The sequence below is a fragment of the Drosophila pseudoobscura genome, chromosome 2 (assembly GCF_009870125.1).
Source record: "Drosophila pseudoobscura strain MV-25-SWS-2005 chromosome 2, UCI_Dpse_MV25, whole genome shotgun sequence".
Taxonomy (NCBI): domain Eukaryota; kingdom Metazoa; phylum Arthropoda; class Insecta; order Diptera; family Drosophilidae; genus Drosophila; species Drosophila pseudoobscura.
The window spans coordinates 25,953,726-25,971,969 of record NC_046679.1 but is presented as its reverse complement, the minus strand read 5'-3'; the positions used below and the strand labels follow the sequence as shown (position 1 = coordinate 25,971,969).

The 18,244-nt window shown below is 41.2% G+C and overlaps 2 protein-coding genes across 3 annotated transcripts; one reads left to right on the top strand and one right to left on the bottom strand.

Moving 5' to 3' along the window:
• Positions 1-2,634: 2,634 nt before the first annotated feature.
• Alg-2 (Apoptosis-linked gene-2) lies at positions 2,635-3,997 on the bottom strand. 2 transcript variants are annotated; one of them, XM_033382095.1, is made up of 4 exons: positions 3,903-3,997; positions 3,796-3,871; positions 3,367-3,742; positions 2,635-2,857 (listed from the first exon to the last, which is right to left on the bottom strand). In XM_033382095.1, exons 1-4 carry the CDS (start codon positions 3,904-3,906, stop codon positions 2,756-2,758), a joined length of 558 nt encoding a protein of 185 aa, XP_033237986.1. In that variant the 5' UTR covers positions 3,907-3,997; the 3' UTR covers positions 2,635-2,755. The 2 variants fall into 2 exon arrangements, with proteins under 2 accessions (XP_033237986.1, XP_003736827.3); XM_003736779.3 differs by having other exon boundaries at positions 3,796-3,944.
• A 2,787-nt stretch (positions 3,998-6,784) lies between these two features.
• Positions 6,785-10,392, top strand: LOC6897801 (ubiquitin-conjugating enzyme E2 G1). Its single transcript, XM_002137870.3, has 3 exons — positions 6,785-7,010; positions 8,877-8,979; positions 9,956-10,392. Exons 1-3 carry the CDS (start codon positions 6,965-6,967, stop codon positions 10,311-10,313), a joined length of 507 nt encoding a protein of 168 aa, XP_002137906.2. The 5' UTR covers positions 6,785-6,964; the 3' UTR covers positions 10,314-10,392.
• Positions 10,393-18,244: the final 7,852 nt, after the last annotated feature.

Genomic DNA, 18,244 nt, shown 5'->3' with positions numbered 1-18,244 from the left:
CTTACCAAATAGATTTAGTCTAAAAAACTTCAAATCAAGGCTTTATACAAAATTTCAAGAAGTTGGTTTTACTGCCTCGTAAACAGTAAGCGTAGAATGTCCGCACACCCATCCTCGCTATCATTTCTTAATACGTTGGCAAATAATGATCAGGCAATTGCCGATCTTTTTGTCCAATTTTTCCAAACCACCTATTCTGAGGAAAGCTACTCTGGTCATCCGTACCCATACGGTTTACCGAGGTCGAACGTAATTTTCATTCACTTGTTTAATGAAGTAGGGATACTTCATGATCTTCGACTAGTTAAGCCGGTGTTTTCACCGGGTCCAGACGGGGTTCCAGGTTGTGTACTCAGGTACTGCGCCGAGGCTCTGTGTGGACTCCGCACTTGCAACATCTTTGCAAGTCACATATATCTCCAACTCATATACTCATATATGGGGATGATGTTAAACTCCGTGTCCAGTATAAGAAAATTTCATTTCATTCTTGCTTGCAATCCGATCTCAATAATTTGTGCCTCGAAATGCAAAATAGTGACATTTCATCGTTCCAGCCGCTCGTTGGCTCGCTATACCCAATGCGGTAGTTCTCTTGATAGAATTACCTTTTTGAATGATCTTGGTGTTATATTATTTGCCAAGCTAAAGTTTTCTGATAACATTTCTACCATGGTAAATAAGGCCATGAGCGTGCTTGGCTTTATAAAGAGGTGGTTAAAGGAATTTTACGACCCCTATAACAAAGACTCTCTATACCTTGTTCGTCCGATCTTAGAATACGGCTCCTGTGTATGGTGCCCTCAGTACAAAGTACACCAGGACCGTATCGAATCAGTACAGAACAATTTTTACTCTTTGCTCTGCGGGGCCTTAACTGGGATGCATTTGTGAGAATGCCATCTTACTCTAATAGATTGCTATTAGTAAATCTCCCATCCTTAGTTAACCGTAGAAAAATGATTAGTCTGATTGTATGCATAGCTTGATGGTAGGGTGACGTAGAAAGCCCTGTTCTGTTGAGCCGCATAATCTTCACGATTCCTATTAGATTCACTATAAATATGAATTCACTATGAATTCCCTCTACCAGATTATATCCACCACTAATTCCCTTCCTCTTTCATTAAATTACTAATATCCCCAAACGTTTCTCGTAATTATAAATTATATTTGTGTTTTAAAAGCATGTTTAGTTCTCTTAGTAAGCTAAGTTCTAATTTTCCTGCATGTTCGCGTTCGGTTCGGCTACGCGCCGCTCGTTATGCGGCAGCGCCCCTCGATCGGTTGGACGGGATGAGTTCTGCGTTTTGCTTGGGATCCGCGCATAACAGCCTTCTGCTGGTGTCTCACGAGCCACTTGATGGTGCAGTAATTTCATTAAAAGATGCTGTCATTTCAAATCAAAGTCCAATATAAAGATAAGGTCCAATAAAAAAAAAAAAACAATAAAAAACCCGATTCCGCTAGCTAATCTAACTTAAATAGTAAAATAATATTAATACTGTAAAATGGGTGATAAGATTAAGATTTGAAAACTTATTGTTAGCTTCTAAAAAATTTTTATATCCGTATCGTAATTCTCAAAAGCTGCGAACCTTATTTAATTTAACGTATCTCAGTGTTTATTATAAAGTAGAAAAAGAAAAAAAATGTCCTTTCATGAAAATCCAAGAGAAACCATTTATTCTCCTTTATATAGCGGGCAGCCCCTAACCTGTCGCACCTGACTATCGGGGATAGTATTGCACCCCCTGTCTTATCTTGTATTTTCAAACACCATAATTGGGCCTACGCCCTCGCAGTATGCTCTCCTTTATCCGTAGGTGGCTTGGCCGATCCGGTTTTGGCACACTCATCAAATTCTCGTTTCCCCAGTGGAACTGTGGAACTAACTGGATTCGGTTTAGCGCAACCAATTTCTCACATACGAGTCTCATGGTGGTTTTACAGGATATTTGAAGCGCTACTGCCCGAGGATATTGTTAATGCAGCCCTGTCCAATACCAGGCTCTATTGCTGTTTTAGAAGCTATGGAGTAATGGACGTATGCGATGTTGAAATTGATTGCAGCCAACAGGGAGGCCATTACAGCAGCTGGATTTTTGGTAATGCACACAGGAATCCTCGAAAGATGATGGGAAGGAAGGATTCATGACGCTTCGATAGGGAGCTGCATGGTCTTCGGGACTGCTAGATAAAATAGAAAAGTCTGACGTAAAAACCCAGACAACAAATTGACGGGTACACATAAAATGATTTTATTGTCATGCAGTTCGTAAAAGATTCTGTCAAGAGCTTATACTGACCGAAACGACTACGTTTTTAGTTTTTTCATTAGAGGGATTATTCAACATTTTAATGTCTTAAAAAGATTTGTAAGAAAATGATTTATACCTCACGCATTTTCGATAAGACCTTTCGAATTGTATTGCTCACTTCTATTTTATATACAAATACATTTTGGAAGAAAACTATTTGTACCGACTTTCAAGTGACTAATTTGACGTAATTTTGTAAAGCACCTTTTACGCACAATATGAACAAGTTTTATTAAAATCAACGTACAAAGTAACATTTCAATTATATATTCCATTACTTAATATCGTTTTGTTAAAATGAACTATTTCGGAGTATAAATTAGGAAATATTGTTTATTTCTCAAAAATAGCATCCACTATTTAATATACACAAGTCATTTCATGTTGTTTAAAATTTATATATAAATAAGTTGATAGTTTTTTAATATACACCATTATATTTTCAAAGAAAAAACCATACTCAAAAATTGCTCGTAATGTATTGTTATAACGCCGTCCATATCAGTATCATGTTGCCGGAATGCAGTTGTTAATGTCTGCAAAAAAATGTGGATCGGATTACTGGTACATATTCCTATGATTTATGCATCTTACAATATTAAATATATTCAGGCACTCCATCTAATGAACCTATTTAACAATTTTATAGCTGTTTCCATATCGCAGTATCAGTTACATATCTCCCTTGCTCTATCTAAAGTCTATAATGATTCGATAGTAACGTGTTCCTTACCTCGGCTCTTTAGTACCGTCAAAATTAGTTGGTTAAAATTTGGTTGCCCTAGCTCTGATAATATGGGAACTAGGCCACAAACAAGGCGGATAGACAGTCAGACATGGCTATATCGACCCTGCTATTGATGCTGATATGTACGTACATGTTTTCTTTATAAACTAACTATTTCATTTGTATATTAATGCACTTGTACCCTATTACTATATGTACTTTATTATCTAAATCTAATATACATATACAAATGTAACGATCGATTCTTTAAAAAAAAAAACTCGGATAAGATAGATTTGGTATCAAAAAAATACTCACGTAAAGAACAATACAGCACTGTATGAAATCATCAAAAAGAATAGTGCCTCGACCAAAACGATCAAATTTTCTAAGTAAAACGTCGACGAGGTGGTCAGATAAACGGTACCCAAATGAAGTTAGTGCTGTCTTTAGTTCATTTTTGTCAATATTGCCAGAATTATCCCGATCAAATGAACGAAAGCAATTTTGCCAATCCGTCACATATTTCCACAGGGCTCCAAAATCTTGAAAAGATACTGTTCCTCTGTTTTCGCGATCGAACATTCCAATCATTAAACGAACCGTTTCAGGGTTAAATGCAGACCATGTACCATTAGAAAGGGCAACTTGTAGCTCATCGGCTGAGATGTGACCGCTTCTATCTTTGTCCACTCTTAAATGAAAACAATTTAATTTTGGCTTATTTGATTAGTTTCCCAGACTTGCCTCTGAAAAACATCCCAAAGGAATTGCTGATCTGGCATTCCACCCTGGTGATATGACATCGTTTCATACAAAATGTCGTATAGCAGATTTATACGCCTTTTTTAAGTGCATACAATTTATGAATTCTGACTCACGAATTTTGTGCAAACACTATTTTTCGTTGTAATACTATCGATTGGATGGTGAATAAGTCGATAGCTATGCTATTGGGCAAGGGTAGTCTGAGGTTAGAGTTGCGCTTTAAATAGATGAAAGTATTTCGGGTATTCCAGTAATGGTCGTATTCCGCCAGACTTCAACTTTAGAGCTAGTACTCAGATAGATAAAGGTTTTACTGACCAGACACCAGACATAAACTTAAAGCCTAGTACTCAGATAGATACAGTTTTTACTGATCGGAGAGTGCGTCGCCAATATTGAATCTTAATTTAATTCAGCGGACATAGATTAATAGTGAGCTTTCTACTATCCTATGATTTGTAATTGCTGTCTAGGTGAGCTTGCATGTCTCACTGGAGGTATGAGATTGTACTGTATATTCTGTAATATTAATAAGGTATATGTCTGTGACTGAACAGTACTCTTCATATCTTCCTAAACACACAACGGCTTGCCGTCGAATGATGTTAACGGCGTTCGCAGTTTCATATTTAAACAAATGTATACCACCTATAGTAAATTTGATTCATTTTAAGTCAAATATGTTTACTTACTTTGGCATTGCTGTGTTTCTGCTTACATAAGACAAATGTGGAATGATATGAAATTAAACTACCGATTTTTTTCAAAACATCGATGCATCACTCAACACGATGTCCGATGCATCGATGTTTTTTTACATCACTAAGAGCGCCTCAACCTAACCTAACCTAAGAGCGCCTCTAACACAAAAAGTACATAGTGGTCATTCGGATCATTATTGTGTGACGCTGCTTATGTTATTTTCAAAACAATGGAAAAAAGGAATTTCGTGTGCTCATTAAACACTGCGTTTTGATGGGAAAAAACACCGTTGAAGCAAGACAGTGGTCGGACAAACATTATGGCACCTCTGCCATAGGCATATCAGCATTTATCGACTGGTATGCTGATTTTAAACGCGGTCGTACGGACACTGACGATGCACACCGCTCTGGTCGGCCAAAGGAAGCAGTTGTCCCCGAAAAAATTAAGCAGGTCCATTAATTGATTTTGTCCGACCGTAAATTGAAGCTAGATGATATTGCTGAAATCGTGAAGATATCCAAGGGTAGTGTTTTTACCATTTGGCACAATCATAGAGTTTTTTTTTTCGCGTAAGTTTCGGCCTGGTGTCGCTTGGGAAACTTGACGGCGCATCCATTGCACGTCCTAAATTCGTACAGGAGATCAAGATACTTACATATAGGCTATTTACATTGACTCGAGCTCGCTATTGACATATGACTTGAGACAACATTTTTTATTTCGTAATGTGAATGTCTGAATTCCTTTAAACATTCTGCCATATGTGTGGTTTCCGAAAGAAACTTATTTTGACAAAGACGCAATACGGTTGAGCCTAATACATATAAATAAATTAACTAACTAAAATAAATCAGACGAAAACAGATATTAGTTATTCACAAACTGCATGTTTCAGGTTGAAAAAGAAGTAAAAATGTAATGTATAATGCTGTTTTTGGTATTTTTTATAATGTGTATTCATTGTTAGCAATATTCAATAAAAACTGGTCCGTTGCGTAGGCAGCTCCAAAGAAAAACCTTTTTTCCAAACCATCTAATTGTTAGGGTGTTTTTCAATATTGGCTTGACTTTACAAAAATATATTTGGTCTTTTCCCGATATTTTTCTTGTATATGTTTTTTAAATATTCCTTTATATAAGTTTAAAAGCGCATTTTTTACTGTTTGAAGAGTTTCAGCTTCAAAGTCGATTTAACTGCCGTAAACTTAAAAAAAAAAGATCGATGTATGATATTTAGGCAGGCTCCGTTTTTCATTTACTTTTGCGGACTACGTTTTTAGTCAAAACGTTTCGTTTTAAGGTTTTCCAGTTTTCACATAGTTTTGCTGTTTGCACCAAAAGGAAAATTGTTGTTGCCCTGGACAATTTTTTCCGATCCAAATTTGAGGTTGAGTTAAAATAAAATTATTTATAAAGAAAGCAAAAGTTAAATTACCCTGATATAGGTGTCATGTTTTTGTTAATGCATAAATCAGTCATCTATTTTTTCTTTTGCAATTAAGGGCCGTTTCGTTTTATAAAAATCCGTTTTCTTTTCATTTAACGAATATGTTTTCATATTGAAAGCGAATAAATCGTGTGGAATGTGAAAACGGGAGCCGCAATTTATGTGTATTCAAAAGTAAATCGGAAAACTTTTGTGAATCTGAAAAAAGGAACCTGGCTGATTATATGGGATTTAATACGCTTTTATGTCAACTTCCCGGGCAGCTTGTTGATCTGACCAAATATTTTCACTCAAAATTTTGCGATTCGGTTAAAAAAATAGTTTTTAAAAAGAGAAAAATTTAAATTGCCCTGCTGTCAAATTTATGTAAAATGTATAAATAAGTCAACCTTCTTTTGCAATTAAAACTTGTTTTGTTGTATTAAAACCATTTATTTTTCATTTCGGCGAGGAAAATGTTTCCGTATTGAAAAAATCTTGCGTTTTAAACGGGAGAGCCAATTTTGAAGTCTTAAAACAAACAATTTTTTGAATACCTGCCTGTCTATAATGCTGTATTATTATTATTTATCCAAATTATATTTCCAAAGTATGATTCTGTACTTTCCCTGCCGCTCTGCAATGCTGCTACCTGTTTAACCACAAAACCAAACTGGATCATATATTTCTCTCGCTCACACATCCTGCTTATGCAGTAAGGTTTTATATATCTGGTCTCACTAGTTCTTTTTAAAGTCTTGTGGAATATTAGGTTTGTCTGTGTTTCGTTTCTGTTTCTCTGTTCCATGAACCAGTTCATTTATTGTTCCCAATATATTCCAATCTGGCCAGTTTCAGTTCATTTATCTGTTTTCAGTCCATAAAGAACGAAAATTCTTTCTCATCGGTCTTCACATATTTGTTTTTTTTGGTGACACTGCGTTTAAGAAAAAAATTTTAATTTGTATAAAATAGGCGTGCGTTATTTTAGAGAAATATAATAGATACAAACTTAATATGTCTGAACTTCAGTCATCTTTACTCTTAAAGAAACAATTGGCTGGTAAGTTGAATAAAAATATTTAGTATATATATGCATATATGTATATACATATCAATATGAATGCATATTTATATGAAAATATATATTTTCTAAGTATATACATATATGTACATAAAAATTGCCGTCTTGGTTTGTCTTTAAGGAATAGTCTTTGTATGTATGTAAATACTTATGTACATGTTTAGGAAACTGATTCCATATTACGATGTCACATGTTCCAAGAAAGAAAACTGCCGGGGTAATTTTAATTCAGAAAGATCTAAATTAGTATTTGAATTGGACATATAAACATATGTAAAGTTTTCTTAGTTAATAGTGGTTTTTATATCGAATGAGAAAAGTACAAAGCTGTATCCAGCCGGATACATAAGTATGCAAATCCATAAATACATCCATCTGTGCATTTACTTTTCCATTTGTGCGAAAAAAGATTTGTATGAGACCGACTTTTTTATGTTTATATTTGCTTGTCGTAGAGTATATGGTTATATTGTACACGTGATAATGTAAGTAGCAACCAGGTATTGTTCAGCATAGACAACCGAGTCGACTTACATATATATGCACATACATGCATATATTTATATGTATGTATGTACATATTCTGTAGCCATCACCGTGTGTATGAACACATGGATCGGGGAGACTTTCGAAGTTGAAACAACAAAATTTCATCTTCACAGTTCTTTGTCATCAGGTTAGGATCAATTTTGTTTTTATATTCTAGCCACGCCCTCTTGAGTCTCCATAAAGAGAGAAAGTGAAAACTCGTAAATTTATTTTCATTATAATTATCAAACCAAATGGTCGCCTGCCCGTATGAATATCAAAATTACGGAAAATACACGATTTAGTCCTAGAACAGTACTCACAGTTTACAGGTTTTGAAAGAAAATTAGAATTTTACGGTATCTCCATCTCTATAATCACGAGCAATGTCATTGCTTTCTTTTCCTATGCAAGCTTGTACCTTGGCTATGAAGCTTGAAATCTCTCGAAAGGTCAATATTTGGAGTTCTGTCTTAGACCCCAAAAGCTGTATTTCAGATGCGAATTTTGACTTTTTTTTACCGCATTTAAATGTAGGAAAACCATGGAGGTCGTGGGCACCATAAGATGTAGGTATGTATGTATGTTGCTGTCTCCTTTGGTTTTGTTTTTTTTTTTAATATATTTGATAAATATTCGCATAATTTATGTTGATACAAAAAATGCCACAAAAAAACCATACAACCCATAGACGCTTCTAGGTATTTTCTTCTTTCCCAACTGTCTTTCCCAAATCGTCCAAAATCTCAAAAAATCTGTTTCACTGCTCGTAAAATTCGTAAGTGATAGAGTATCTCGGGAAATTTAATTTTTCGGAGTTAGCGGGCAACAATGAGAATTGTAGCAAAGGGTTGTGGTCTTTAAAAAAGACTCGGCTATCTGGGAAAAGAGAGTCATTTTGTGTGACTGCTTTTAATTTGTAATACAAAAATTGTAAATTGAAGATCTTCGAACTGGCAAATATATGTTCTTGGCGATTGTCTGTGACTGGAAAATGTTTTCATTTTTAACATCTTAAATGACAAAATATATCCGAGAAGTTTTCCAATATCTGGTTTGCTAGTCTGAAATCTTTTAGGAAGGCATTCAAATTTAATGTTACGGGGTTCAGTTTTAACTGTTTCTCTATTGAACCTACACTATAATTATAACCTTAATACACTGAAGGTTGTTACCAAATTTAAATAATTTGAGAGGCATATTTTGTCCCTTTAATTTAACAGCATTAATGTCACCTGGAATTCAAACTCAATCATAAACACTCAATGGCACACGGATTTAAAAAATATGTAATTATTTATATTTTTTTCGTTTCAGAACTAAACAAGAATCCAGTAGAAGGTTTCTCAGCTGGATTAATTGATGAAAATGATATATTCCGCTGGGAAGTCCTAATAATTGGTCCACCAGATACGCTTTAGTATGTCTATATATTTAGATATTTAATGTAAAGTTAAACAGCTCTTTCAATGAGTTTTATGGATTTGATCAGATGTATGCACCGCATTTCCGATCGCATAATAAACATAAAACAATAAATCCCCTTAGTTTATAAAAAAAATAAATTTTGTTTTTCAAAATTGAAACTTTATGTTGCCGATTTAACACAGAAAAAATGTTTGTTCAGATTTGAATTCTTATTGGATTCTTAAAGATACATAGATTCAGATCTAGAGAATCCACGTGTAGTCCAACGTATTCTTAGCATTTCCACGCCTCTCCGGTAAATGGTTTTGTAGTACTCCCAAAAAAAAACGAATCAAACAACGTATTCAATTTTTTTGCTTGGGGAATTTGTTTGAGATTTTGGAACTTCTATTAGTTGCTGGAATCTTAATCTGGTGAGTTTTGTAGATAAAACCAATTCGAAATGAAATTCGTATAGTTCATCCATTTCTGTGAAGGCGCGTTGTCCTGACGAAACACTAAGCACGCCAACACTTTTTCTGGCGTAGTTGTCTGCTATGGACGACCGAAGAGGTCAGCAGAGCTCCTCTGCGCTTGTATCTACATATGGGTTTAAATTTAGCATACCAATCACCAATTGCTGCCCTTCCTGGCAAGACAAGATACTTTTTAGCTTCAACGATACAAATGTCTGTAAGAAAATAAGAGTCCAAATAAGATCAATCTGTCAAATGTCTTCAAAAAATATTACCAAAAAATTGGTATCAGTTCCACTTGGGGAACTAATCGGAAACTTATTCCATGTTTATAATCAGCATTCAATCGATTTTGATTTTTGTAAAATAATCGTTTTACTGTACTGCATCTATAGGTTCAGTCTAGAAAGATAATACTTAAGATATGTAACGTTTTTTACAGTCGGATTAATCGGCTATATTATAAATGTTAATACTTTTTGGATTTATTAAATGTTATTTCTTTCCCTGCAGTGAAGGAGGCTTTTTTAAAGCACATCTCTATTTCCCCAAAGAATATCCTTTGCGTCCACCTCGAATGAAGTTCGTCACAGAAATTTGGCACCCTAATATTGAAAAAAACGGAGACGTCTGCATTTCAATTTTACACGAGCCGGGAGATGATAAGTGGGGATACGAAAAAGCATCTGAGCGCTGGTTACCCGTGCATACAGTGGAAACTATCTTGATATCAGTGATATCAATGTTGGCTGATCCCAACGACGAGTCTCCAGCAAATGTAGATGCCGCCAAAGAATGGCGAGAATCTTATCCTGACTTTAAACGGAAAGTAGCTCGCTGTGTCCGAAAAAGTCAAGAGGAGTGCTCGTAGAAAGTGGATTTGCCCTATATTTGTATATTTATATTAAAAATTTGATACATTAAAAAGAATAACTGAATTAACAGACGAATATTTCATTTTTTAAACAGGGTTGTAAGAATACTCTAGATTTTGATTAAAAGCAAAAAAATGTTCTAAATTTTTATTTGTATGTTATACCCGAAAAGGACAAATTAAAAAATATTGTCCAAAATTGCATTTTCATTGTTCGCTGACTTTTAAGTGCTGATATATTTATTTTTTAGTAATTGTATTATCTGTTTAAGAAGCTTATCTTATCAGAATTCATGAGAACACTATATAAAACTGAAGCAATAATATGTCTGCGGCAGCCAAATTTACTTATAATTCTATATCCGGGGAACCGGAAAAAGACTCCCGATGCTGACTGACGAATAATCTGCACGTACATGAAAAAAGACTACTATGCGCTTTTTTGCATACCCTATACTCAAAAGAAGTATGGGAGGTGTATTAGATTTGTGGTGAATGTGGATGCGTGTAACACCCAGAAGGAAGCGTTTCCGACTCCATAAATTATATACATTCTTGATCAGCATCAATAGCAGTCAGTTTTCAATGCCTATAAGAGCTAGAGCAACCAAATTTTGTATCTAGATGTGATACCAATGTGTCGCGTTTTCTTCTTTGATACTACATATGTATGTATGTATGTAGTATGTGCTGAAAAGAGGAGCACAATTTAAGGCCATACAAGTAGGAAACAACAAGGGAAGTACCGAATCAAATTTTTCTAGGCTTGTTGATCAATAACACAATTTTTGTGTTTCTTGTGTACGGTGTATTTACTAGGGTGGTCTGATAAGTACTTAACCTAAAAAAGAAAATCGAACATTTTGGAAAACTGGCGATTTATTTCTCAGTAGTGTTGTCTAGTAGAATTTTTATACCGAAAATCAAAGATTACAGTGCTACGTAAAATAGGTTTTAATTTGTATCTGTTTTTTTTTTTCGTGGATTTTACCTTTTGAGTATTAAAATGTCTACCAGGACGAAGCACTTGGGTGCTGTGGTGAATTTTTATGTCGGGCGTATATTCAAAGAGAACGCAGTACCACACTCTATATTTGTCTCTTTTCTGAGTAACGGGTATCTTAGTGTTGGGGAAAGTGTTCTTTAATTTCAAAGTTTCGACAGGTTGGGGTTCAATCACCAAGACGGAACACACTTAGTCTTTTCTGAACTCATCATCTAGACTCTTCGTCACACCTTGACGGATTACTCGTGACTTCAAAATTGAAACATTGTCGCCCTTTTGAGTTGGACTCTTTAGCAAATGTAACTCTTCTCCACTGATATCGAATTAATTCATAATACTGTCGTAATACTTTTACATCGTAATGGCAAACTTGTACGCTCGTTTATTAAGAAAATATTTCAGCACGTAATTAGAATCTATTATATAATAAAAGGGTTTCTAAATTTTGCATCTAACTTTGTTTAATGCCATTCTTCACTTTTGAGCAAAGCATTGCTACCCACTTGTGTCTAAAAATAGTTGATTTACTCTTTCTTACTCAATTTACTTAAATCTATATTTTTCATAAACGGCCATATCCTTTATGTTTTCGAATGCTTGATTTCTCGCACTCTCTGAATCAATCTGGTATCAGTATCAGATAGTGTATTAATTTCCATAAGATGAGCCTCCCTGCCAATCAGAAGCCCCGGTTGCATAGCTGATAGGGCCGGAACATCAAACAAAGAAATGGGTGTTTGCATACAAATAAACTAACCGTCAAACCGTCCATGTGCACAATGACATGCTCTTTAGGACCACTTTTGTGGCTTAATTTTCCAGCGATGTCAAAAATACATATTCCTTTTTTGAGATTATGTTAAAATCCTGATGAGCTAATGAAAAATTTACCTGAGATTCGGATTCAGCGAATTTAAAAACGTAAGGTACACATAGTCAAACCCCCTTCTACTAGCTATACATTCCAAATTAAGTTTTCTTCTGCTGAATACGGAGTTTAGTCATCTGAGAAAATATGCGAAAAAATGTGTGAAAAGGAGTTTATGCAATAACTTGACTTTACTAACCGGCACTTTTCAGAAAGCTACGTTTCGTAATGTTGAACAAGAATCCAGCCTCATTCCAATCATTCAGAACTATCCTCAATCTTTCCAGACCCAACTCAAGAGTATATGACACCACCATAATATCGTCTATGTTGTAAGGAAGCGATCTTGGCTGGGGTACATATCTCAATCTACTCCAGGGTCGAAATTACAGAAATATTTATAATTTGCCGGGACTCCGAATTTCGGACCGACGATGGGGACGGGGCGGCAGTCCCGCGGACGGGAGCGATCGTAGTGTGGAATGTGGAAGACGGTTTCACCGAGAACGCTCAGGCTATCGCCGGATAGCGCCTTTAGGACCCCATCGAACTCAGAATTAATACGAAGGTCTTTGCTATGTGATTATACCGACAAGTATCGCCGAGAGTACCTAGGCTATCGCCGGACAGTACTTACGGGACCCCGCCGGCCTAGGAGTTACTACGAAGCGGAAGGGGGCTTTGCTATGCGGAGAAACCGCGAAACCGTCGGCGACTTTGGAGAGGTGATGTTGCCGGAGGAGGACTATGGTTTCCAGTTTCCGCCACTCGCGCCGTCGAAGGTCGTATGTCGGATGCACGTTGGGTGTTCTCCTGTACGACCTTGAATATTTCCTGTAGTCGTGTCGCCTTCTCGTGGGCAGGCTCCGCTTCACTTTCTAATCCTGGAGTCACCTCGTCGTACAAGGCTCCTGGTAGCCTTGGTTCTCGTCCGAGTACCAAGAAGGCCGAGCTGAAGCCCGTGGTGTCCGACGTGCTGCTGTTTATGGCCAAGCTCAACTTGGGGAGGAGGTCGTCCCAGGTCCGTTGGTCCCCGTCAACGTATTGTGCAATCATTGTCTTGATGGTCCGGTTTGCCCTCTCTCGGAACGCCTTCTCCAAGTGGGCGGTTGCGGCCTTCCGGAGTGGCACAAGTTCTACCCATTTGCAGAATGAGTCGAAGAACACGAGGAGCATCGTGTTGCCGTGCGTTGAGCGGGGTAGTGGGCCTACGAAGTCCGCGCAAAGGATGTCGAACGGGCCCTTAGCCTGGCGCGTATTCATGTGCCCTGCGGGTTTGTTCTGGCTCACCTTAAATTTTTGACTGAGTCGCACGGCTGGGCATGTCTGATTCGGCTCGCGTCGATCGTGTTATATTTTTAGCGCCGCCGGGTCCGTGTCGGTCGGGGCTTAGATGCGTTGTTCTTGTATTGCTACTGGGTCTGGCGTGGTCGAGGCTTAGCTCCGTTGTCTTGGTAGGGATACTCTGGGTGGTTTTCGAGGCAGACGGACTGGCCCTGGGTGCGTCCAGCGGTGTCGCAGTCGTCTCCGTCGAATCTTTGTTGCTCTTGGTGTTCTTCGAGGCGGACGGACTTGCTCTGGGTGTGTCCAGCGGTGTCGCAGTCGTCTCCGTCGAATCTTCGTTGCTCTGGGTGTTCTTCGAGGCGGACGGACTGTCCCTGGGTGTGTCCAGCTGTGTCGCAGTCGTCTCCGTCAAATCTTCGTTGCTCTGGGTGTTCTTCGAGGCGGACGGACTTGCTCTGGGTGTGTCCAGCGGTGTCGCAGTCGTCTCCGTCGAATCTTCGTTGCTCTGGGTGTTCTTCGAGGCGGAGGGACTGTCCCTGGGTGTGTCCAGCTGAGTCGCAGTCGTCTCCGTCAAATCTTCGTTGCTCTGGGTGTTCTTCGAGGCGGACGGATTGGCCCTGGGTGTGTCCAGCGGTGTCGCAGTCGTCTCCGTCGAATCTTCGTTGCTCTGGGTGTTCTTCGAGGCGGACGGACTGTCCCTGGGTGTGTCCAGCTGTGTCGCAGTCGTCTCCGTCAAATCTTCGTTGCTCTGGGTGTTCTTCGAGGCGGACGGACTTGCTCTGGGTGTGTCCAGCGGTGTCGCAGTCGTCTCCGTCGAATCTTCGTTGCTCTGGGTGTTCTTCGAGGCGGAGGGACTGTCCCTGGGTGTGTCCAGCTGTGTCGCAGTCGTCTCCGTCAAATCTTCGTTGCTCTGGGTGTTCTTCGAGGCGGACGGATTGGCCCTGGGTGTGTCCAGCGGTGTCGCAGTCGTCTCCGTCGAATCTTCGTTGCTCTGGGTGTTCTTCGAGGCGGACGGACTGTCCCTGGGTGTGTCCAGCTGTGTCGCAGTCGTCTCCGTCAAATCTTCGTTGCTCCGGGTGTTCTTCGAGGCGGACGGATTGGCCCTGGGTGTGTCCAGCGGTGTCGCAGTCGTCTCCGTCGTAGCTTTGTTGATGAGTCCGGTGTGGTCGTATCTCATCGTGGGTTTGGTTCTGGTGGCGTCGCTGCGTCTGGCGTGGTCGAGATTCTGGTACTGCTGGGTCTGGTGTGGTCGAGGCTCAGATGCGTTGTCACTGGTACATTGCTGGGTCTGGCGTGTTCGAGATTCTGGTGCGTTGTCACTGGTAAGTGGCTGGGTCTGGCGTGTTCGAGATTCTGGTGCGTTGTCACTGGTACGTTGCTGGGTCTGGCGTGTTCGAGATTCTGGTGCGTTGTCACTGGTACACTGCTGGGTCTGGCGTGTTCGGGGTTCGGATGGTTTCCCGGCTCGCCAGCTGGGTCAACTGCAAGTACGCCGCAAAGGAAATCGAGCCCCAGTATGATGTCGTCCACTACCATGGGTAGGACTAATCACCCGCGTTTCCTGTTGATCCAGACGAACCTTGACTGACACTGCTTGCGTCACCTCCTTTGCTGTAGTCCTTATATTCCGCGCATTCCCTCCGGTACTTAATTCCTGGGCGATGCGTTGACTGATGAACGACCGAACTGCTCCCGTGTCGAGGGTGGCTGTCAGTGGTACTCCTTACTTAGGGGATGAGTTACTCCTGGGGGCCCTTGAGGTACGTCTCCGATCTGTTCCCTGACGAGCGGAGACTCGGTCCGTTTCCCGACTCGGATAGCCTGCAGCAGTCAATCGTCCGGATGCCGCGGCGGCCACACTCCCAACAGAATAGCACTCGCCGATTACTGCATGAACTGCTGAAATGACCTTCTTCCCCCTCTTCGTATCTTCCAAGCGCTGAAAGTATCGCGGGGGTAGGAAGAACTCCAAGAATTCTTTCCGGAACTCGGTCGGTTTTCCTTGCATCTGGAACGTTCTAAACCATTCTTCTGCCTTGCCAGTTAGTAGCCCAGAGATGGCTCGCGGAAGTTGTGCTGTGCTTCCGCCATATGAGTCCACCCTTTCTTCCAACTGTTCGATGAAAACCAGCGTATCCGAGGGTCCGTCGAACTTCAGGCCCCAATTGTCGCGATGTTCCGACTTCCTCGGGGAAGCGGTGCTGGTGGTGATTGTCACCATGTCGCCGGTCAGTTGTGGTTTTAAGCCGGCCAGAGTCGTCGTGAGCTGCTCTCGGGAACTCGGGAATTATGATGGATAAGGGCTGTTCCGCACAGATCCGTTCCTTTTTCTCTCGCTGACTCGGTCCCGGCGACGGGGAAGTGTTCCTCGGATTTCTCGGGCTGGGCGCGATGTCGAAGACCATTCCGTGCTCTTTGATCCGTTTTTCGATCGCAGTCGGATGCTCACCGCGCGAGATGAAGGCCGAGATCCTGCTGCTCAATTCGTCCACTGTCCCGGTTTCACCGAGGCCGAATTCCGCGGCGATGGCTTGCAGTTCGTCCTTACGCCGACATGTCGCCCATGTCGACGCACGGTGGTAGAACTGGCACTTAGACGTCTTTCGCGTTTCCGGTGGTAATATCACGTATTGACCTTCCAGTAGAGTCTTTACTTATGTAACGCACTGGATACCAGAGTCCTAGAGGTTAGTCACGGCGGCACGGCGTATGCACGGTTAACACGGTTGCCTCAGTGGAGGGTGCATCCTGCTGTTGCGTCCTTGGAGTCATTGCTGCTTGGGGTCCTGGTCGATGGTCGTGGATGCCGTTGGTCTTTATAGTAGCCTTGGGATCGACCCTTGCTAGGCCGTTCAATGGTCCTTGCTATAGTTGTCCTTGTAGTCGTCCTGACTGTTGATCCTTGCTAGGCCGGTCAATAGTCCTTGCTATCGTTGTCCTTGGAATTGTCCTTGTGGTCCTGGTCGTGCTGAGTTCGTTGACTTAAGCGCGGAATCTCGTCTCGTGTTGATGGCTGAACGCTGACCGATCACTTCGAAGTCCGGGCATTTACTGACTGCTATCGTTTTGAAGGCCGTGCGTTGACTGCTTGCGCTGAAGGCCGGGCATTGAATGACTGCTCTGAAGACCGGGCGTTGACTGCTGGCTCTGAGGGCCGGGCATTGAATTGTTCCTTCTGGTGCTGAGTCCGAAATATATAGCCGGGACGGTCGGTCTTCGGGAGGTTTCCGATGCTCGCTCGGCTTCTGCAGCTTACGACTCGCTGCTCGCCAAGTATCGTTCTCTTTCTCAGTCGTCTCGCTGCGGTGTTCTCCTCCTTGTGTGGGCGCGGCGGCCACGTGTTGACGCTATGGCTAGGTAGGTTAGGGAAGCCAGCCTCGGCTGTACATGAATAATGGGCGGCGTCACGTGCGGTTTTACAGACACAGCTATTCCTTTGCCTTAATGATGTTGACCGGCCGCGCTTGCGCGTGGTACAGTCCCGACGCCCTCTGCTATTCGCTTTTCTGATCAACTGTTCCCCTTAGCACCCCAAAACGTAACGGAATCCCGGAGTCCCTATTCGGGCGCCATCTGTAAGGCAGCGATCTTGGCTGGGGTACATATATCAATCTACTCCAGGGTCGAAATTACAGAAATATTTATAATTTGCCGGGACTCCGAATTTCGGACCGACGATGGGGGCGGGGCGACAGTCCCGCGGACGGAAGCGATCGTAGTGTGGGATGTGGCAGACGGTTTCACCGAGAACGCTCAGGCTATCGCCGGATAGCGCCTTCAGGACCCTATCGAACTCAGAATTAATACGAAGGTCTTTGCTATGCGATAATACCGACAGGTATAGCCGAGAGTACCTAGGCTATCGCCGGACAGTACTTACGGGACCCCGCCGGCCTAAGAGTTACTACGAAGCGGAAGGGGGCTTTGCCATGCGGAAATACCGACAAGTATCGCCGAGAGTACCTAGGCTATCGCCGGACGGTACTTACGGGACCCTGTCGGCCTAATAATTACTACGAAGCGGAAGGGGACTTTGCCATGCGGAGATGCCGACAAGTATCGCCGAGAGTACCTAGGCAATCGCGGACAGTACTTCCGGGACCCTGCCGGTCTACTGGGATCATACAGTGCTCCAACAGATGTCGCCGAGAGCGCCTAGGCAATCGCTGGGCAGCGGCCTCGGGATCCTGCTGGGCCACAAACTATGGGAGGGGGATCACGCGGGAACGCCAACAAGTATCCCCAAGGACGCCTAGGCAGTCACCGGACAGCGGCCTGGGATATTGTTGGGTAACGAACTACTGGAGGGAATCATACGAAGGGGGGGGGGGGGTACCAGTGTCGCCGAGAACGCCTAGGCTATCGCCGGACAACGGCCTCGGGATCCTGCTGGGCCACAAATTACGGGAGGGGATCATGCGGGAGTGCCGACAGGGTTTCGACTTTTGTTTCTAGATTAGGTTTCGTACTTTTAACAAAAAAACTTCGTAGTGACTTTTTTTGATAATCAATATTTATTTATTTGTATGGACCCACCAGAAAATACAATATATTCAACAACCATTACTTAACTAAACAACATAGTTAATCAATAGTTAAGCAATCGGATATGCGTTCAAATCAAAATAATAGAGTACATTCCGATTGATATAAATATTCTTAAGTTTTAGGCAGACAAAGGAAAATATTTTTAAATCATTTGTATTCGATTAAATCAATACTTTGGTAAATGGGAGTCAATCCAATGTTGCACAATGAATATATGCAAAA